The sequence below is a fragment of the Xenia sp. Carnegie-2017 genome, unplaced genomic scaffold, assembly GCF_021976095.1.
Source record: "Xenia sp. Carnegie-2017 unplaced genomic scaffold, XeniaSp_v1 HiC_scaffold_3, whole genome shotgun sequence".
Taxonomy (NCBI): Eukaryota; Metazoa; Cnidaria; class Anthozoa; order Malacalcyonacea; family Xeniidae; genus Xenia; species Xenia sp. Carnegie-2017.
In genome coordinates, this window is record NW_025813493.1 from 3176857 (window position 1) to 3201036 (window position 24180).

General features: G+C 34.4%; 1 protein-coding gene across 1 annotated transcript; it reads left to right on the plus strand.

Annotated features, from left to right (window-relative positions):
• Positions 1–2721: 2721 nt before the first annotated feature.
• Positions 2722–5372, plus strand: LOC124454907 (angiopoietin-related protein 7-like). Its single transcript, XM_047005660.1, is given in 4 exon segments — positions 2722–2748; positions 3163–3322; positions 3325–3540; positions 5016–5372. Coding segments are annotated over 4 exon segments (660 nt in total). The 3' UTR covers positions 5273–5372.
• Positions 5373–24180: the final 18808 nt, after the last annotated feature.

The window sequence follows — 24180 nt, forward strand, 5'->3', positions numbered from 1 at the left end:
TTACGTTTGATCGTTAGTAAAATACATGTAATTGTGTCATTGATAAGAATAATAAAACAGGTAAGACTCCGAGACTTGTAGCTCGACTCAGTTCCGTACATTGTTTTTTGCTTAACTTTTTGCGTTCTATAAATATTTGCTTTACGAAATTTGTTTACGTTTCTTTGCAAAAATGGACCTACAAAACAGATTTTGAGCTAATGAAGGCACGCTAGTTTACTGGAAATGATACCAGCCATATAATAAAAGAAATTAATGTATTTAATTTACATGAGACGTCTGTGTTGTCTAGATATATAAATTCACCCTCCCCAATAACGTTCTAGTTCGTCCCTGCTTCCATGCTAGTCTTAGCCACTTGTTTAGAAATAGGATAACGTTGCAGAGTTGCTGAATGTAAACTTGGATCCATCAAAGCGATAACACGACAAATATTGTATCAAGAAAATTTTACCTAGTGGTCACTCAAATCAACAAAGCAATCTACTTGTAGAAATACTGAGTTTTGGTTTATTCTGAAGTTTTGAAAGTTGTTTTATGATGAAGGACAAAACCATAAGAACAATTATATAATGTTTCATCGATCCAGCGATTCCTTAAATATGTCTTATTACATTACACTGAAAACTGAAGCAAAATTTACCAAAGTTTTTTGTTTCAAATAAAATATAAATTTTTATACGAATTTAAATATTTTACATTTGTGTACTTTACTTTTCACTTTATGACGTTATTAGGGTCCTGTAAGCAGATGTATTATAAACCTACAGTGTGAGTTATCATCATGAATAATGAAACAGTAATAATCCCAATGTCCTCACTATGTCATGGTAAAAATTTTTGCAAAAGCATCTACATATGCATATATACCTCTAAACCATATCTTGATTGATATTTGAACAACAATTCCTATCGTAATAGCTCCCAAACCCACAAAAAATAATTATGATATTTATTTTGCTGTTTTATTAACATTTATCAAATCAATTCAACAGCATTCTAACACATTTCAGATCATTGATTCTTATTTATTATTTTGCGTCTTCTGATGTGAGATTAGTACATTCTGTCTAACGTCATGAATCTATGCTAATAAGTAATAAGTCTGCCTGCTTCAAAATGAACATACACTGTAGTTTAAAAAAATTTAGATTTGAAATGTCCATCTCTGTAGATAGTAAACAGAAGCAAAATTAGATTTGAAATGTCCATCTCTGTAGATAGTAAATAGAAGCAGGCAGACTTCTCAGCTTCAATTTTTGACTACAGTATGATCTTCGGCTGTTTTCCCTTTCTGGTGTATGTTACCAATTAAATCAGAAAGCCGACAAGGACACATCAATATTTTGAACTTTTTGCTATTTCCTTCTCATGAAATGTTTGGAATAAACCAAGACTTAACAAAACTGCTGTTAGGACGGTATAAATTTGACGAGGCAATGTTTGTCGTGTTATTTTCCAGCTTTGATGCATCGAAGTTAACTTCTAAAAATTCTGCAATGTCATCCTATTTCTAGAAAAGAGGAAAGAACTAGAGGTTAGATATTAAAAACATGTTTGTACATATAAAATAAAAACAAACCAAAATGTATGAAAGGAGTTCTTTTTTTGGTTTATTATAATTAAAATTTGAATGAACGTAATATCTGTGCGAATGGTCGGCCGATGCTAAAAATAAACGCTAGCCAAAATTTTTTACGGTTTTTTTTGATCAGTTGTAAACTTTTATGATTAGTTCTACCCTTATCCAAAAACAAAAACCTTCTCTTTCAGGCAAAGTTACGGGAGCTTGCGCTGACAGAATTAATACGCTGGGACTTGTTTAAGAACACTGCATTTGACCTCATAAAGTCAATTATTCTTATTGAACATTCAGGCATACTTACACAATAGTGTTTCATTGCTATACATAAGAAATAAGTCGTAATGCTATGATTTCTAAAATTTTAAATCATTCCATGATTAAAGAATCTACCTGCTATACTTGTAGCTATGGTTCTTTTCAACATCAGTGTAAATGTAATAGTAGCTTTTCAAATGAAGCTTTAAGTCCGAAATTATACAGCCATGAAGCTGGTCTTTTATTTAAGAGTAGCAAGGGCAATGTACAGTACTGATCTTATATGTTTACTTTAAACATGACGGCTAATATTTAAATTGTATAAAAATCTTTATGATTGAGGAAATATTTATCAAAAGCTTCAGAAGCAAGAGCAATAAAAGTGGTGATATACGAAACACAGTGTAGAAATTATAGGGAAATATTATATATTTACCATTGTGTTATCACCCTATATTTCATGATATTTATATAAAATGTTTCCATCTAAGGTTTAAACGTTGATAATTTATTGGTTAATTTTGACGAGCGAAGATAATCTTTCACTTTCTTTTGCTCCATGACTCATTGCATTTTATAAATCTTGTTATTTCTTTTTTGTATTTTTGACTATAAAATAGACTTTGTTATCTTTTTGTATTATTTACACCTTTTGTAATTGATCCTGTTTTGTTCTTTGTTTTAAAGGTGAGACGTTATCACCAAAAGATATCATTTCAACTCATGCTGTTCACAATGACATTGAATGTTCCATGAAATGTCATCAACAGAAACTATGTGTTGGCTTTAATTTCTTATTTGATGCAAAAGAATTTGAGATAAACTGCCAAATTACCAACAGAAAAACCCAGAAATATGGAGAAACTAGCCTCAGAAGGCAAATGGACTTTTATGAATCTCATGCATTGGTAAGAAAAAGAAAGTGGTTGATTTGAAAATGTTTGTTAAGTGGGTATTATGTGTTAATTTTAAATATATTGTTAACGCTTATTTTTTCCTGATAAGCATTGTGCAAAACTATATAAAATCTGACTTAAAGTACTAATTAAAAGAAAATGCCCAATCAAGTGTCTATTTTAGGTTACTGAATTTAATTCGATTTCGAGAAAAGAATGCAATTTTAAAATTCATACGATTTCGAGGATAAGAATGAAATTGTGCCAATTTTAAATATGTTTATTTTAATCTTAAAATGTTTTGAACAGCTATTTGGCACAATGGATCTATGTAGGAAAGCTTTTCATAACAATTTCTTTGGATGCCTAATGATTTATAACCCGTAGGAAGTTCAATGCAATAGATTTTTCAATAATATTTTATAGGCAAAAGACTGTGCAGATCTATACATGAAAGGAAAGAGGAAGAATGGAGTTTATGAAATTGATCCAGATGGCCAGGGCAGTTTCAATGTTTTCTGTGATATGACAACATCTAGTGGAGGTTGGACTGTGTTTCAACGTCGTCAAGATGGAAGTGTAGACTTTATCGAGATTGGAGGGATTATAAGAATGGTTTTGGTGATCTGAAAGGCGAATTCTGGCTTGGATTGGATAAAATATACAGACTAACATCAGCAAGGAGAAATAAACTTCGTGTTGACCTTGGAGACTGGTCAGGAAACAAAGCATATGCTGAATATGATTATTTTGCTGTAGAGAATGAAGCAAATAAATATAAGTTGAGTCTTGGTGCATATTCTGGTGAGTCAATAAGTAAATGTAAACATTTGATGGACAAATTTCTAAGCCATTTTTTGATATAAGCATTATACGTTGTAATGATTCGAGTTTGCGTGGGCAGGTCAGCAATTTTGGGAAAAACATAGATATTTTAACGGTTGACTTTGAGCGGAAGTCTTGTTAGATCTTAAAAAATATAATCAATTTGATATTACGAACAAAATACATTGAACAAACATAAAAATCATTTTGTTGTGTGAATCATTAAGTTGCACCCTACGACAACAATTTTGACTTACAAAAGAGATCATTCATGGATTGTGCTTACCGTATGATTAAGATTAAATGAAAATTCAATTGAAGCTTTGTAAACAAGTAATGAGCATGCGCCTGAAACATTGCTAAATTATGTGGACTTAAATAAACATTAAAACCTTTTATATAAAATATATGCAAACCTGTAATATATAATATTAAATTCAGGCTTCCATTCCAAGATTTTTTATATATGTATAAATAAAAAAATGATAGCATAATGCTCTATCCAACAACTACAAACAATAACGACATTATCTAACAACATTTGCAAAATTAACCTTCCACTCCTGTTCCTTTTAGTCCTAGAATTATACTCTGCTATACTGGTCACAAGCTCAGGACTTGTAATTAAGGCTCTCTGCTTTTGAATAGACTTGTCTTGTTTACAAAGAAGAGGAGTGGAAGTTTAATTTTCAAATGTTGTTAGATAAGGTCATTATTGTTTGTAGTTGTTCGTTAAAGCATTATGCTATTATTCTTTTTGTTTCATAACATTCCAACTATTTAACCTCAAGAATAGGTATAAATAAATATAATATATTTATACATATATAAACGTTACTGAAATTCATTCAATTATACGTGGATAAATTTACATATAGAAGAATGAAAACATAAATGTAAATTAAGTCTCGGACAACACTACAGGTATATCATCAAGTCAATAAAGAATTTTAAGGTCTATTATAATAAAATTAAATACCATTCATTACTTAACATAGGAGTGAGAGCAATGAGTTAAGGCTAGGATGTGGAAATAATGTTCTGGGAAATGAAAGTAGGATCAAAGTCAAAGTCTTGACAAATTTACCTTTGCAATTTATTTATTCCATTTTGAAACAGGATTTATAGCAATTGTTAAATAAGTCAGCTATAACAACTTTATGACAAACGGTAGCAATGTTATAATGTGATTGTCGTTGGATGTCCCACATGCACCAGAATATGTGAAATGAAAACTCAGTGTTATATAACATATTTTAACACTTACATCATTCCTTCCTCTTTTCTACATAAAATAAAAAAACTTATTGGCAAATCTCACAAAAGCCCCCCAAAAAACCGCTGTAGGAATCTTCTAACAATGACATAAAACCCATTTTGGGAGAGTTTCTGCAAGTTCAGAAGAATTCTATAACTGCATAAAATGCGAACTTTGAAAGGTACTACTTTTGTAGGAAATGCTAGCAATTCATTATCTTGTCATAAAGCCAAGGCGTTTTCAACAAAAGATTCAAATAATCATCAAAGTGCAGGAAACTGTGCCACTGACTGGAAAGGAGCTTGGTGGTATTGTTATGATAACTATTGTTATGACTCTAACCTGAATGGACACTACTATAGTGGCAACCAAAACAATTACAAAGGTGTGACTTGGCGACAATGGAAAGGTGGTAAATCCTTAAAGTTCACTGAGATGAAAATAAAACCATAAAGAATTTCCAAAGCTGTAATGTCATAAATTTGATCACTATTTCTAATGAAACTTTCAACATATAATAACAAAAAATAACTTTTATGTCTTTTAAAGATCCTTTATAATCATTATTATTTAAAAAAGCGTTGAAAAAATAGTTAAAAATACTGTGGTGAAATAATAACTTTCTAATATTTTTGCTAAAATTAGAGCTGATTGAGGTAATTATGTGATTCTAATGTTATGTCTTTTCACTCATTTCTTTAATGAGATGTTGCTCTGTATGTAGATAATTTTATATTTTCACCTCGTTCCACGCAATCTTGGTGTATCATGCATTTCATGCAATTATCTTACATCATTATTCACTATTTAAGCAATGTCGCTTTTGATTGGTCAACTACCTGCAAATAATTCTACATATCTGTAGGTAAGACGTCTATTTACAAATAACAGTTTCTACAATTATGGACGTCATTAAGAGCCGGTTTCGAAAAAGTCAAATCATAGCGATGTTTTCCACAGTTTCTAAAACGATGTAAAAGCTTTGAAACAAGAAGCATCCAGAAAACACTAAAAAAGCGGCTAAGATGGCTTTGAACGTGCTTACAACATATTTAAACAAGATGAACTTGAATAAACCAGCTGACAAAAAAATTAACGAAGGTTTGAAAAATGTTCTATATTGATATGTGTTAATAATATTTCAGTTAGTTAAAGTGAATAATAAAACAATTATTGAACTTGGCTTTCGTAGTTATGATTTTAAAAATTATTCAGACCTCGGCAACGTATTCTACCTCAGCTTTGCTTCTGCAGATAACATTGACCTTGGTCTGAATAATTTTTGATATCATGCTCAACCTCATCCAAACAATTGTTTATTATCTGGCTCGTCAGCAATCTTGTTCCTTCCAAAGAGAATGGTTGCACACCATATATAAACCGCGTTTACACTGCGGTCTCGTAACTTACCAAGGACTGACTAGGCCTCCAGTGTAAATACATCAAGCTTGACCTAGGACTCACCAAGGACCGACGTTTTAGCCCCATCATTGCACGTAGTCCTAGGAAAACTTACACAATTTAGAAGACACTAGAATCTCGCCACAAACAGTACATCCCGTTAAAAGGCCCGGTGTACTATGTTTGATAATTTATATCGTTACATCTATCTCCTCATAAGGAACAAAACAAGGTTACAATTTGAAGGACGAAAGAGTAGTTTTCATAAAAATTGGTAATCACATGTAGAACGTTCATTGTAATGTACGTCCTATAGAAAATTTTCTTTTGACTGAGGCATCCGATGTGTTGGTTTCTGGTCGTGCCTAATTGGTTTCTATACCAACATTTGTGGACGTGTCTTGCGTAGAGAACTTGGCTGCACCGGTTGCTCATTTGGGTCTTCGGACTCAGATTGTTCATTTTCTTCCTCGGTACGCTCTTTATCAATCTTACCCTTTCTTTAACGGACGCCAGATGTCTTCTGTTCCGTCTTCATATTCAGCCTTCCGAAATAACTTGGTACGACCTGGGTGCAAACTTCTGGTTACACACTCCTTTCCTTCATGTCCTGCACGTCTGGTCTGGTCGTATACGCACTGTTTCTCCTGGGTTGAGATCTATTAATGGCTTGCTGCAACGGTGGTAATATTTCGCTTGTTTTTTCTTTTGTTTGTCAACAATTTCTTGACTCGATGGGTTAATTTGGCTTCAATAGTTTCAATGCCGTGTGGAGAAGCGTTTTTGTTCACATAGCCTACTATATATGTACGTGGATAAATAGTCCAGTTTAGTTTACATATCAGTGGCTTAATTATCCTCTACCAATAGCAAAATAAATAAAACAACATTACAACACCCAATCAAAATTATAAATGTTGAAGAAAATAATCACATTGCTGAAACAGTTTATCGTTCTCTTAGTGGATTAAAGTCATCTCCGAATCGTTAGGAATGAAATGAGTAATTTAGAGGAAAAATAGTCAGCGTCGTTCTCGTTGACAAAGCGCGCTAAAAAGAAAAGCAATGATGCGCATGCGTATTAATTTTATATTGCAGTACCCAGCTATTGTACCCAGAATGCTCGCTCTGCAATCTTCAGAAACGTTGTGAATATCAGTGGGACTAGAGTTGAAGATTTTTGTCAGAACGTAACATCATGCAGCAGAGGAAAATATCCCAGTTTTAAAGAGGAATGATTTGTTAATCACTTTGAAAATACAAGTTCTTATTAAACGTCTTGTAGAATTGTCGTGTTGCTTGCAAAGGCCAAGAGAATCGATACAATACTGGCATATTCAACTAATTCAAATTAGATCATCGATGTCAGGTTCTCTAAAAGATCACGATTTAAATAAGGCATGAGCGTACAAACATAAATAAAAAGACATGTTGTACACTACTGAATATACAACAACTGACATTACTTCAACTAATATCTTTATAAAGTATATATTTATAATTGCCACGTTTGTGTTTATTACGGTTCCTTTGAAACTAAAGAATGAATTAATTATCAATGTCAATAGCTTGCTGAAACCAAAAATGAGAACATCAACACAAGCTACTTTTAGAAATGGATAATTTCGGTCAATTTGTGAGGTAGAAGTTTATAGCTACATACCTTGATGGTGGCTATGTTTCAAGTGATGTTTAGTTTTTTAGTTCTCAAGTTTTAGTCCAGCTTTTCATCATCCTTATTTATGTCTATATAAATTCATTGTTTTTACCGTGAGTATAAACACAGAGAGATCGACAGCAGGATTACATGAGTATGCTGGCGATACGAACTGAAATAAAACATTTTTCTCATTTTGGCCACGTTCAAAAAATAATGTCCTGCACATTTATTATTTTAAAGTAGAAGTTTCAAAAATTCGTGTTGATAACGTTAACATGTTCGTAATTGCATGTGTTGTTTGTTATGACACAACAATTTCCTTCAATGTACGTGGAAAGTTGATATTAACAATAAAATTGCTGTTCGGGATAATAGACTTTTATTTTTATAATTTTTATACTGGAGACAGCTGGGGGGAATTATTGCCAGTTTGGTTCAATATAGCTGCAACGTAAATTGTTTTAAGAATGGTCAACGGCGAAATACAGCTTGTAATCAATTTTACTGCATCAAAAGTAAGTACACAAAATATAGCTATATTTGAGAATGATCTGTATCGAGTGCCACGTTTTAAAGGTTTCTTTTAAGTCGTGTATGAATAAATTACTTAATTTAATTGAGTGCTGAGACAGAATGTGAAAACAAGAATACATATCACTTGTGGACAGGAAAACAGCTGGGTTGAGTTTTAGGCACAGAAATTTATATACTTTGTAAATTTGTTGTATTTTATACAACAAAATATCAAATAAGTAAACAACAGGATGTGTAATTAACTACAAATTCCAAACATATGATGCAATATTGTCAGTTTGAAATTGTAGACAAACTGTTGTGTCTGTTGTTCCTTATAAATAGTAAAATTGCTTTTCATACTAAAGAAAAAGAAATCTTTTGTGCAAGTTGATTTACATCAAGGTTTGACTATATACAATAAAATAGTGGCGCAAAATTCGTCTTTTAAACATTGCATAGTCAAGCAGAACTTGTAATAGTGCAAATTCATTGGACGAAACTTCGAGCATAAAATGGCTACTGTCTAAATCTCAAATAATTAAACTCTTTTATTATCAGCTGAAACCAACCTATTCTTCATGAATACTCACATACATAAATAGCGCTTTTATGATCTTGTCCTCACTCCAAACTTGTGGATATCGATCACATATCATAAAATGGTAAAATTTGCTTTTTCGTTGGTCGGTGACATAATATAGTTTAGGGCGTGTTCATATGAGCCGGCTGGCCGACTTTGCCGGACCAGTCTATTATTTTATTTACATGAGGCGTGCTAGCCCAACAATGTACAGTAACAGTTATTTACGCACGCCGCATAAAAGTCCAAATCCCGATACTTTATGTTACTTTTATAAGCTGAAAGAAACTCAATGATGTTATTTATTAGTCTATAGTCCACCGAAAGTTGTTCTTTTGCTTGCCCTATCTTTTGCATCGCAATGAATTTTATGAGCATGCGCACTAATACGATGTTTAATTCGGCATGCCAGTCTAGCCCGTCTTGTGCATTCACGTGAACCCATTTTATGCCGAGATCTTGCCTCGTTTAAGGGACATCCCGGCAAAACGGGCTAGCCCTTCGCTCATATGAATCAAATTTAAAATTATATGTAAATACTAAAAGAGGTGAGATCTTGCTACTGCCGGGCTAGCTCGGTAAAGCGGGCCAGCTCGGCTCATATGAACAGGCTCTTATATACATACACTTGAAGTTCTAAGCACCCAGCTTATAACTTATGTTTAGATTATGTGTATAACTTACACTTTCCATAATTACAAATTGTTTTTCTCTTGCAAATAAGTGTTTCATTAGCGTTACACGAGTTAATTGTATTCAAGTAAATCTTGAATGCAATGAAGCTTGGTATGTTGGCATGGCTACTATGTAAAAGAGAACATGCATGTTAACGTCTGATTGGATCTAGGTGCTCTTACATATTCAGTCATAACAAATATATATAATGAAAGTTTTATTTTGACGAAACTTTTGTAATGGTTCAAAACGTATTATTGAAAAAAAAACTTGTCCGTAGAGCACATTTGAAAGTGGTAGCCGGTTTTTCTTACGGTGGACGTCGAATTATTGTAACGTTGCACTTTATTTAAACAAACATACTTACGTATAGCTTGATCGAATTCATTTATAATTTATTTTGACAGTGGGCGCTGATCCAACCTTGCATCACTTTAATTACAAAACATCTGTCAACGTTACTCTTATTTTTAACTCATTATTGTAGAATGGCACACCATGGTTCGTCATCAACTGTTGATGCTTGGTTAGTGCTGATGATCAACATACTCAAATTCCTATTCTCATTTGACTGGTAACCTTCTTGATCTTCATTAGCCGACTATTCAGGCTAAAAACTGAAATGGCTTACCACTATACGGTTGTCAAAACGTCAATTAACATCAAGAACAATAGTCTTCCTCAGGACTCTACTAGCTTGGACTATCTACATCCACAAACATGTAACGATACTCTCGGGTTCAAATTATTTAATTTATTACGAATGATATTGGTTGGATTGCATTCCATATGACTTTCAAAATTATCGAGAAAACAAAATTGTGCGTGTTTTTTTATTGTTTTTAAATGCCATGCTGTGTAATATAAACCATTGAACATAACTTTAACTTTGTAAACAGCAAGCTCAAATTTTTTGATGATATGACGTAAAAAGTAATTTCCTCTGACGTATACGGCGCTCCACGCTGCTAAGTCTCCAATCAGTTCAACAAGTGCATTTAAATAACTACGTGTTTCTTCAAAAAGAAAGTAGCTGATGTAAAGTTTTTAAATTAAGGCGACCCTACAACAACCAATGTCAAGCACTATCCAAAACATTGTTAGTTTTTAACATCAACAACATACAGCATACGTACATTTTAACACACGTTTTGCTGAATCCTAATCAAACGATGAAAATAGAATTGTCAATGGATACTGCTAAATCTGTGATGAACAGTTGTTTTTATTTTGTTTTGTTGTGACGTAGCGCGTGCATTTCACGTGATTGACACTTTGGGATTATCACAGAAGGGAGGAGTTGTTGTTGAAAATAAAAGAATTCGAGAAGTTGTTGTTGTTGAATTATGTAGTGTTTTTCTTTTGACGACTTCGTTGTAAAAAATAATGATCTTATCATGCAACGTGCATGACATGGCGCCCAACGTGGGGCCGCTTTAACGAAATAAAGTCGCCCATATTCGTTTCTTACGAAAATGTCGACTGAAGACAAGGAAAAACTGGAAAGGCTTCGTGCTAGAAGAAGAGGACATCGCGGAGTGTGTACAAAACTCGAGAAAGAGTCAGTTGAATTGTTATCACAGCCACCACATGATGACCTTGTAGAACGTAGCGAAATCATCGCACAACAACTCGAAAGGAAACTAAAAATATTAAGTGAACTCGACGAAGAAATATTGAACACGTGTGATGTTAATGAAATACAAGGTGAAATCGAGGACTCGGCCGAAATTTCGGATAGAGTTATGAGTATAAAACGAAAAATCGAAAGGTATATTAAATGCGCTAAGAATGACAGTCTCGTTGATACGAATGTCAACGATACCATATCTAACTCGAATTTGACGAACATGTCAAACCCTGGCCAAAACGAAAGTATCGAGAATTCTAACGAAAATTTGGCAAATGCGACGGAAAACTATGGTTTAATCGAAGGTTCAAGTAATCAAGCGACGATCGAAATTGTAAACGAAGGAAATGTAACGAGTGACAACACTACGACGACGGTTCAATTTAAGTCAAATATGCCGAAGCTTCCTAAGCTGGAGCTTCCGAAATATGGTGGCAAGGTTACGGAGTGGAGTTCGTTTTGGGATCTGTATGATTCTGCGATTCACAGTAATCCAAACATTTCGAAGGTAAACAAATTCAACTATCTGAAATCGCTTCTCGAGGGAAACGCAGCGAGGGCCATTAAAGGTCTAACATTAACTAATGCCAATTACGACTCTGCTGTAAAAATCTTGAACGATCGCTTCGGGAAAACCCAGCAAACCATAGCAGCTCACATGGATGAAATTTTAAAGATTCAAGCTTGTGCCAACGGTAGAACTAGCCAAGTAAGATACATATACGATAAAGTAAGCGTTCATGTACGAGGATTATCGAGTCTTGGCGTTTCTTCTGAACAATATGGTAGTATGCTTATCCCGATTATCATGACTAAATTACCTAGTGACATTCGTCTACAAATTGCCCGAAAATCGTCGGGAGACGTTTGGAAAATTGATGAGTTGTTGGATACAATCAAGACTGAGATCGAGGCACGGGAGATAAGTGAAGGAGTGCAATCAAGTCCACAGCCACAGCATGGAAAAATTCTGAGGTCAGCACCAAACACCCAGAATACCTACGGTGAACGCCTTTTCGACTCAAAATACTTCAGGTAAACATATTCAATGTGTTTATTGTAAAGAGCCACACTTTTCGGCATCGAGTAACTGATGTGAATGATCGCAAGAGTATATTGAGGAGAGACAATCGTTGTTTTGTATGCCTGCGAATCGGGCATCTCAGTAAAAATTGCGAGTCAAAGAAGAATTGTAGACGTTGTCATGGGGCTCATCATCAATCGATTTGTGAAGTGATTAAGCCAAGTTTTACGCCTCCTCAACAAAAGAATGCAAATGATCCCAAACTTTCCCCACTGGAAACAACCTACCAGAAACCAAGGAAGGAAACAACGTTCGCACAGCTACTATGATTGATGGAGATAATTACTTAACGACGAATACGGCAAAAACGCATAATCAAGTTCTTCTGCAAACAGCTATTACATACGCCAATGGTGGGAATGGTTCCATTCCTATACCTGTTCGCGTGCTTTTGGACAGCGGTAGTCAGCGCACTTATGTTACGAATTCATTAAAAACCCGGCTTGGACTAGTTCCCATCAGAAAAGAAGTTGTTAATTTAAATACCTTTGGCAACCAACATTTCACAAAGCAAAAATGCGACTTGGTTCATTTGTCCCTGAAAGGAAAGAATGGAAATCGAATCATAACAGCTCTTTGCTTCCCAAATATTTGCTCTCCATTAACAACGACAATTGATCTCAATCATTATCCTCATCTGATGGAGTTGCAGCTTTCCGATACCAATATCCTCTCTGGACGACAGACGGACAGCAACATCGACATTCTAATTGGAGCAGATTATTATTTTGATATCATGACAGGCGAGATTATAAGAGGTGAAGGTGGTCCTGTTGCTAATAGTGAATTTGGCTGGATTATCACTGGACAGATGAATGATGGTGAAACTAATTCGAAATTGTCAAACGTTAATTTAATCATCGAAGATTACTCTTTTTCAAAGGAGTTTCCGCTTGACAAGAGAGAACCCAAATTACATGAATGCTTGAAACGGTTTTGGGAGATCGAATCAATGGGAATCAAAGAATCCAACGAATCACAGGATCAGGAGTTTCTGAAGAATATACAATATCTTGAGGATGAAGGGAGATATGAAGTGAACTTACCTTGGAAAGGGGAATATATTCCAAAATCAGACTGTTACGGTATGTGTTTGAAACGATTACACCAGTTGAAATCTCGTCTCGATAAAGATAAACCCTTATTGCAAGAATACGATACAATTATCAAAGATCAAGTGAAAAGAGGAATTATTGACCCAGTTCTTGTTGCACATGAAACCGGTTATTTCCTACCCCATCATGGCGTACTTCGAGAAGATAAGGAAACTACAAAACTTCGCGTGGTTTTCGATGGTTCGGCAAGAGCTACTAAGGAAGAGCAGTCACTCAATGATTGCCTCGAAAAGGGACCAAATTTGGTTCCACTTTTATTTGACACTATGATAAACTTTCGAGGCTTCCCATTGGGCTTGTTGCTGATATCGAAAAGGCTTTTCATCAAATACAAATTGCTCCCGAAGACAGAAAGATGCTGAAGTTTCTTTGGTTTGACGATATTAACAAGTTCAACCGATGCTAAAGGAATACAAGTTCCGACGCCTACCATTTGGTCTAACCCCAAGTCCTGCAATATTATCTACTGTTATTCGTCACCACGTTTCGAAATACAAGGATGTCGATCCGGAAATAGTCTCCTTATTAATCGAGTCGTTATATGTTGACGATTTCGCTGGTGGAGCTTCTAATGAGGACGAAGCTCTATACATCTATCATAGATCTCGAAAATTAATGAGCGAGGGAGGATTCAAGCTTCGAAAATGGCATTCAAACTCGCAACATGTCCGAAATGTTATCGCGAATGATGAAGATCGACCGTTTGTTGAGGTGGAAAATGAAAGTGGTCATCATATGTTAAACATATACCAAGTACGATGGTGGAAGACAAGTTAGTAAAACCCCTTCGCCTCATACAGAGCCACAACCTAAGTCCACATCTCAAGAGAACCGTATCAAAATTCTAGGAATCAGCTGGGATGAGAACAGCGACGAGCTGTGTTATGATCTTGACGAGCTAGTGCATTATGCAAAATCACTTCCTGCAACTAAGAGGTCAGTTTTAAAGCTATCTGCGAAAATATTCGATCCTATTGGCCTTCTTGCACCCTTTACTATCAATATGAAGATGTTGTTTCAAACCCTCTGCTCTTCTGGCAGTAATTGGGATGAAGATCTGTCTGGCAAGGCCTTATCACGTTGGAATTCTCTCGTTCACGACTTAAGGGCTTTAAGTGACATACGAGTACCGCGTTGTTACTTCCATGGTGGATACGATTCATCTCCGATTCATCAGATACATGGATTTTGCGATGCATCAGAATTTGCCTTTGCCGCAGTTGTATATCTACGAACGGAACATAAAAACGGTGAAATTGAAGTGAATTTAATAGCAGCCAAGACAAGAGTCGCTCCTATCAAACGACAGACCATACCACGACTTGAATTGTTAGGCGCAACTACCTTAGCAAGATTAGTCGATTCGATTGTGAAAGCGTTGACTTCAATAAAATGTATCACTGATATTATCTTATGGACGGATTCATTTACCACATTGTGTTGGATTCGAAATCATAAACTGTGGAAGTCTTATGTACAGAACCGCGTAAACGAAATCAGAAAGTTAACTAGTAGTTATAAATGGAGACATTGCCCTGGGGTAATAAACTCAGCCGACTTGCCTTCTCGTGGGTGTTCCGGAAGTGAACTTGTGCAATCTGGAATCTGGTGGAATGGTCCGCAGTTTCTCCAAGATACTGAAAAAATTGGCCCGAAGATCTTCAACCTGCAAAATTGGATGAGGACCATTGCTACACAGAGATAATACAAAATCCTCTTCCAATAACACATTCCTTGACGTTAACATCGCTTCCTGACCGTAATTGCATCCACTTGGAGAAGATTATTGACCAGGATAGATATGGTACGAAGAACAAACTACTTCGTGTCACAGCACAAATTTTAAGGTTTATCAAGAAATCAAGAAAGCAACTATGCTCTGTTACGTCTGAGTTGAATGCTAATGAGCTACTCGAAGCTGAGAGATTATGGATACGAAGTATTCAGTCAGCTGCGTTTTCTGACGAGTTACAATGTATTCGAACCGGTCGTAAAAATGTACGAGTTCAACAACTTGGGTTGTTTCTCGATGATGATCAGATTATTCGGTGTGAAGGTCGAATTGCCCACTCTACGTTACCTGATAGCGCAAAACAGCCCATTTTGTTGCCCCCTAAGCATACCTTTTCGAAATTAATTATACGCGACTGTCACAATATAGTACACCACGAAGGAATTAGAGAAACTCTGAATTGCGTTCGAGGAAAATACTGGATCTTGCGTGGTCGAGAGTGCGTCAAGGGTGTTGTGCGTGGATGTATCAAATGCAAGAAATTCGAAGGTAAAGCTTTCCCAGCAGCGAAGGAAGCATGTTTGCCATCAAGTCGAGTAAGCGAAGAGCCTCCTTTCAAACACCGGTATTGACTTTGCAGGCCCCTTATACGCTACTAACAATCAAGGAATGGATAAGTTATATATCTGTTTGTTCACTTGTGCCTCCACTCGAGCGGTTCATCTTGAACTTGTTTGTTATTTGTCTGTGCTATCGTTTCTGCAAGCTTTCCGAAGGTTTGTCTCACGAAGAGGTTTGCCGTCTAGACTAATATCAGACAATGCCAAGACCTTCAAAAGTGCCTCAAGGGAAGTTGCTAATATACTGAGATCAACTGACATACAACGCGAACTGGCTTCCAAGGGTGTCAATTGGGAATTTATCATTGAAAAGGCACCTTGGCAAGGAGGATTCTACGAACGAATGATACAAAGTACAAAGAGATGTTTAAAGAAAACTCTCGGTCGATCCTCAATGGATTTTGAAGCGCTTAGAACCATTTTGGTAGAAATTGAGGCTACCATTAACAATCGTCCACTTACATATATCTATGATGACCAAGAAGGAATTTCTTACCCTCTGACTCCATCTCAATTAATTTACGGACGGCAACTTACTCTTACGGCTAGTGATCGACAATTTGAAATCATCAGTACGAATCGAACTCTAACCAGAAAGGCGAAATATCAGAAACGTTTGTTAGATCAATTTATTAATCGTTGGAGAACGGAATATCTTTTAAGCGTCAGAGAGACTTCCCGCTTACTTCATGGAGCACAGAAGGAGAAGATAGCTGTCGGTGATGTGTTGTGTTAAAAAATGATCTTTCCCCTCGAATTTTGTGGAAATTGGCAAGAGTTACCGAGCTCATAGTAAGTAAGGATGGTGTTGTTCGAGCAGCAAAGGTCTGTGTTGCGAGTACTACAAAGGGTCGATCGTCAGAACTACGTCGTCCAATACAACAACTGATACCACTTGAGTTGAATATGCCTCCAGCAAATACTGTGGTTCCCAAGACCGCTAGTGGAATTGAGTCTAAAGACGAAAACTCTATGAAAACCCGACAACGAAGAACGGCAGCCGTGATTGGAGACCTATTGCGACAGTCAAATAGTAAAAACTCGTGGAAATAAATTGATCAATATGATCAACGTCGGGAGTGTGATGAACAGTTGTTTTTTAATTTGTTTTGTTGTGACGTAGCGCGTGCATTTCACGTGATTGACACTTTTTGGGATTATCACAGTAGGGGGGTGTTGTTGTTGAAATAAAAGATTCGAGATGTTGTTGTTGTTGAATTATGTAGTGTTTTTCTTTTGACGACTTCGTTGTAAAAAATAACGATCTTATCATGCAACGTGCATGACAAAATCTTTTCAATTTTTTATTAACAGTCTTTATATCAATGCAAGCTTTGTTTTGGATGTCGCTCCCTTATAGGGTGACGTCATGAAGAGCATTTAATTAGAAATTGTTGATAATATTGGTCCTTTTTTTTTTAGCAAAACACAGTGCTCACTGCAATGCCTAGTGCTATCTATTATTACAACTCTTCATTATTTTTAAACTTTTTTTATTAAAAAATCTATATTATCGCAAGCAAGCTATCAATGAAGTACAACGTAATTAACAGCTTGTTAACACAATATCACAATACGTCTTTATTCATTAATTTTATATTAATCAGCTAGTGGTGTTGTTTTACGATAAATAAAGGCCTGTTTATTAAAGAGTAAATGTTATATTGCAAAATCCTTCAAAACTACCGAGTTTTAAGTTTTGAGTCAGTTTTATAAACTTCTTCCATGTTTAGTGAATTCGATTTTAAATTAAAATAATGTCAAGTTTGTGGCTATGTGTGCAAATTGTTCAACATATTTAAACTATTTAAAGCAGTTCAATTACATGCTGAAATAAATTAGTCTGCGTAATTTTGTAAAGGCATCTTTATCCTCACAATTTATTCATGCCACACACATATATGAATAGCCTCGATCCTCATCTCAACCTGAAGTGTTTACTTATAAGACATTTAAGACAAGACAAGATGGTGAGCTTTATTTGTGCATTGGTGGCGATTACCTGCAAATTGGAAATGTTGAATGTGATCATTGAACGCTATGAAGACTATATTAGAAACGCCGTATTTCTATATTAGAGCAGGCCATCCCGGCTTAACAAGATTCGCTTGAAGGAAGCGAGATCTCGCTTCTAACGGGCTCATATAACTGCATCAAGCGAGCCAGCCCGGCTGAACTGGGCTGGAAGCGATGAGACTGCGCATGCTCTTGTCTTATTTGGTTACTTAAATATGGCAAAATTTTCATAACAACAACGTGCAATTGAAAATAAGTTTGAAAATTCCATGTTATACCCCTACAATAGTTTTATTAAGTTTCCTTATATTGAGACGGCCTTAATCAACTAAACTTTTAGTGAAAGACAAACGAATTAACTGACCACTTATTCGTAAACAATGTTCTTTTTATTTAAAAAGAGATTATTCTGCCGCCCACCTCCGAAGACTTGCTTCATTCAAAAGTTTGTAATGAAATTACGACTTCAAGTGCGAGTGTAATATAGAGATGATGGTTATGTAGATTGTTATGTAACATTTCTCGGATTACAACAACCGATGTCAAGCACCATTCAAAGCATAGTTATTTCGTTATATCAACAACATAGAGCATACGTGCTCCTTAACACACGTTTTTCTGAATCCAATTCAAAAGATGAATTTAAAATTGTCAAAGGATACTGTTAAATGCTTTTTAATTGCCTCAATTTTTAATAAACAGTCTTTATATCAATGCAAGCTTTGTTTTGGATGTCGCTCCCTTACAGGGTGCAATCATGAAGAGCATTTAATTGGAAATTTTTGAAGATCTCGGTTCTTTTTTAGCAAAACACAACACTCACTGTAATGCCTTGTGCTTTTATTATAACTCTTTCTTATTTTAAATTGTTTTCTTAAAATCTATAACATAGCGAGCAAGCTATCAATGAAGTACAACGTATTTAGAGCATACACATAGTTTGTTACCAAAATATCACAATAAGTCTTTATTCATTAATTTTATATTAATTAGCTAGTGTTGTTGTTTTACGATAAATAAAGGCCTGTTTATTAAAGAAAAAATGTTATGTTGCAAATCCTTCAAAACTACCTTATTAGAACTCCCTAAGCATATTTCTTCTTTGCAAGAGTTATGTAAAAAATCTTAAGGGTTATTCAAATGCCTCGTATTTCATTAAGTTTACTTATATTGAGACGGCCTTAATCAACTAAACTTTTAGTGAAAGACAAACGAATTAACTGACCACTTTTTCGTAAACAGTGTTCTTTTATTTATAAAGAGATTATTCTGCCGCCCACCTCCGACGACTTGCTTGATTGAAAAGTTTGTAGTAATGAAATTACGACTTCAAGTGCAGTGTAATATAGAGATGATGGTTATGTAGATACAACATTTCTCGGATTACAATAACCGATGTCAAGCACCATTCAAAGCATAAGTTATTTCTGTTATATCAACAAAATAGAGCATACGTGCTCCTTAACACACGTTTTTCTGAATCTATTCAAAGATGAATTTAAAATTGTCAAAGGAAACCCTTAAATGCTTTTAATTGCCCTTAATTTTAATAAACAGTCTTTATATCATTGCAAGCTTTGTTTTAGATGTCGCTCCTTTACAGGGTAATCATGAAGAGCATTTAATTGGAATCTTTGAAGATCCTTTGTTCTTTTTTAGCAAAAACACAACAACTCACTGTAATGCCTTGTGCTTTATTATAACTCTTCTTATTTTAAATTGTTTTTAAAATCTATAACATCGCGAGCAAGCTATCAATGAAGTGACAACGTAATTAACAGCTACACATAGTTTGTTACCAAAATATCACAATAAGTCTTTATTCATTAATTTTATATTAATTAGCTAGTGTTGTTGTTTTACGATAAATAAAGGCCTGTTTATTAAAGAAAAATGTTATGTTGCAATCCTTCAAAACTACCTTATTAGAACTCCCTAAGCATATTTCTTTTTGCAAGGGTTGTAAAAATCTTAAGGGTTATTTAAATGCTCGTATTTTCATTAAGTTTCCTTATATTGATACGCCTTAATCAACTAAACTTTTAGAAGAAAGATAAAACGAATTAACTGACCACTTTTATTGTAAACAATGTTCTTTTATTTATAAATAGATTATTCTGCCGCCCACCTCCGAAGACTTGCTTGATTGAAAAGTTTGTAATGAAATTACGACTTCAAGTGCAGGGAAAAATATAGAGATGATGGTTATGTAGGTAAACATTTCTCGGATTACAAACAACCGATGTCAAGCACCAGTCAAAGCATAGTTATTTCGTTATATCAATAACATAGAGCATACGCTCTTTAACACACGTTTTTCTGATCCTATTCTAAAGATGAATTAAAAATTGTCAAAGGATACTGTTAAATGCTTTTTAATTGCCTCAATTTTTAATAAACAGTCTTTATATCAATGCATGCTTTGTTTTGGATGTCGCTCCCTTATAGGGTGACGTCATAAAGAGCATTTAATTGGAAATTTTTGAAGATCTCTGTTCTTTTTTTAGCAAAACACAACACTAACTGTAATGCCTTGTGCTTATTATAACTCTTTCTTTATTTTAAATTTTCATAAAAATCTATAACATAGCGAGTAAGCTATCAGTGAAATACAACGTATTTAACAGCTACATTTAGTTTGTTACCAAATCATCACAATAAGTCTTTAATCATTAATTTTATGTTAACAGCTAGTGTTGTTGTTTTATGATAAAAAGGCCTGTTTATTGAAGAGTAAATGCGTTGCATATCCTTCAAAACTACTGATTTAAAGTTTGAGTCAATTTTGTAAACTTCTTCCAAGTTGAGTGAATTTGACTTAAAATTGAAACACTGTCCAGTTTGTATTATGTGTGCAAATTGTTATGTATCATATTTAAGCTTTTTGCAGTTCAATTATCTGCTGAAACAAATTAGTCTGTATAAATTTGTAAAGGTTTCTTTATCCTAACATTTTAATTATGTTGGGGACACATATATAAAGAGCTTCAATCTTCATCAAAACCTGAAGTTTTTACTTGTAAGACATTTGAGGCGACAAGATGGTGAGATTTTTGTGAATTTGTGGCGATTTCCTGCATCGTTGTTAGTATTCAAGGTTAGCTATGGTTTAGTGAGAAGAAGAACTTGAAATGTTAATGTGATCATAGAACGCTATGAAGACTATATTAGAAACGCCTCTAAGGCGGCTTTTAAATTTGAATAATCTTTTGCAATGTCGAGTTGTAGTTATCTGTATTAAAAAGCTGGGGCAGTATACAAACATGATCAAAGATCAGCTTTACGATACCGTAAACAAAGAGTTTTGAAATTAGCTAGCAAAGTGGTTTTTGTTCAAAATGGGAGGAGTAATATTTTTATATGCATTACACATTTTTAGTAAGTCGTTTGCTATGTCATGTATGTATTTAATATAAGACTGCCTTGATTCCTTGTTTACAGTTTGAAATATTCCATCTGAAAACTTTTCCAAAACTCACTTTACTGTTTTTACTTTTGCAGAGTGAAATTAACAAATGAAAAGGAAGATGATTTAAAAGATTTCTACTCAACATTCAGCCATGACATTAAACGCACCTTGAAATCCGATCAAAACAATGCAACCTTGAAAGCACAAATTGCAGTAATAGACGGACAAATAAAAACACTTCAAACATATCACAAGAATCTTCAAACCCAGCACAAACATCTACAAACATTTAAGTTAAGTCTTCAACACAAAATCAATAGGACAGAAGTACAAACATATAAACTAGTGAAACTACAACAAAAAATTAAGAAAGTTGAATTGAAATTGGTTGATCTGTCGTCACAAATGAAAAAACTTGATGCACAAATGGCAAAATTACAAACGGAGTTGAAAAGTCTTGAGAAACAATTGAAAACACTTTACATGGAAAATGAAGAACTTACAAATATCTCGGAAAAAGGTAAGAATGATTTTAAAAAGAAAAGACATTTTATAGATTCTAGTAAGGAGTAATATTTGTTCAATAAAAACAATATCTTTCAATTAATTTCTTTGTGATAGTTAATATTTTTATAAACATCAGGAAAAGACTGCGCAGATCTTTACAGAAAAAGTATAAGACACAATGGAATATACGAAGTAGATCCTGATGGTAACGGATACTTTAAAGTCTTCTGTGACATGACGTCATCGGGTGGTGGTTACTGTAATCCAAAGACATATAAAAATGGAAATAAAGTCTTTTATCTGGGTTAAGGAGTATAAACGTGGCTTTGGTAATCTTAAATCCGAATTCTGGCTTGGATTGGACAAGATACATCGACTAACATCTGCAAAAAAAACTCGAATTGATCTAGTAAACACGTCAGACACTAAAAAATACGCTGAATATGAAGATTTTGTTGTAAAGGATGGAAATTAAGTATCAATTAATTATTGGAAAATACACAGGTAAGAAAATTTTGAAGAAAATGAGTGTTTGTGATAGCAAATTGCGTTGACAGATTGTAACTTAGGGCCTGTTCATATGAGACGGGCCAGCCCGCTTAAGTAAGGCTAGGTAGCTTTGCCGAGATCTCGCCTCGTATATTATTTTACAATTTTTGAAATTGCGTTCATATGAAGAGCGGGCCAAAACGGCTGGGCGAGATCCACTTGAAGGAAGCGAGGTTCTAACGGGCTCATATAACTGCATCATTCAGCCAGCCCGGCTAAACCGGGCTGGAAGAGAGATTGCGCATGCTCTTGTTTTATTTGGTTATTTAAATATGGCAAAAACTTTAAAACTACAATATGCAATTTAATATAATGTAATTTTAATTAGATTATTCATTTAGCTAGTCGTATCTAAGACTGTTGAAGATGTCTTATGTGTCTCAACAAAGAAACGTCTTCAATAAAAAACTTTCATGCTACAAATTTATTTAAAAATGATCACTTTGAATACATAATTATTGAGCTTACCTCTTAATGATGGTCCATTATATTTTATAGAAGATAAAAGAATGGAATATGCCTGATTTTTCTTAGTATAAATTACAACTTAGCACATGTTAGCTACCCATAAAATTTGAGCACGACAATTAAGGCTTTGTGCAAAGGGAAAACGATTTTTCTTGTTGAATCCACATTATATAAGTGTTTCTCAAAGTACATGAAAAAGTCGATGCTTCTTTAAAGAACAAAAAAAACTTTCTTACTGTTATTGAAAACATCATGAAAAATAACAAAAATATACCAACTAATGTGGAAAAGATTATTTAAAGGCATTTGAATTCACTGCAGCCTTTAATGTAAAAAATATTGGAACAAATTTGTTTCTTTGACACTAAGGCAGCTAGGGTACAGACACCAGTGCTTAGATCATCTTTGAGTAATAATATATACTATAAAGCATTGTTTTAATACCATTTAATTTGGATATGGATTAAGGCGAAATATCTTAATTGCAACCTATATATAGCTACTCGCTTCCAAGGTATGGAGATAAGTGGTCAATCAAGGTGAAGCTCAGATCGTCTTTCAAAAAATGTCTATTTTACTTGAAAGGAGCTCCAGTCAACAAAAAAGTTAGATTAAATATATAAAATTCATAAAATAATCCTTAATGTATAAAACATGCTGTTTTTTTCTCATTTTGTGTAAAAATATTACGTTAGTCACTAATCATAAACCTTTATTAATACTCTTCTCATTCAGTTGTGCTATTTCGATCCTTTTAGTTCAGAAACATGACTACAGTGTTTGTGAAATTATATATTTAACCATTGAAAGATTTAATTAATAACTGCAGAGGGATGTATAACAAATGCAAATCCTTTTCCCGCCTATCTCTTAAAGATGTTAGATAATTTAAACTAGGCTCGTCAATTAGATTAGAATATGATTAACGGAACATTACCTTCAAAATATTTTGTAGATATTAAAAGACAAGCTTCATCAATTACTTTGAACAGAATAGCAATGTTCAGAAAAGCAGTTTTGTTCAAACCTCTTTCAGTTGAAATGTTAAGTCCATAGTAAAATTTTCTACAAGCAATTGTTGATGTATAACTGCCACTTATTAATTAAGACTTTTCAACAATATCTTTTCCATTCAGCCCTGACTTGCTGTCTGCAAGTCTGTGAAAACTGCACAACAGTTTTATTTCGAAATAATTACATTATAGGTGGTTTTCCTGTTACTTCATGGCCGCCATGTTGGTTGTCAAATACAAAAGTATATTTCATTCATGCAATTGTGGGCACTAGCCATCGTGGGCGAGCAACATTGTTCGATAATTCTCTAGAGGTTGGTTTAACCTGAAAATTTTTAACTATGTAGTCTATACAAGCAAGGTTGCCATAGCAATGGTTTTGGTAT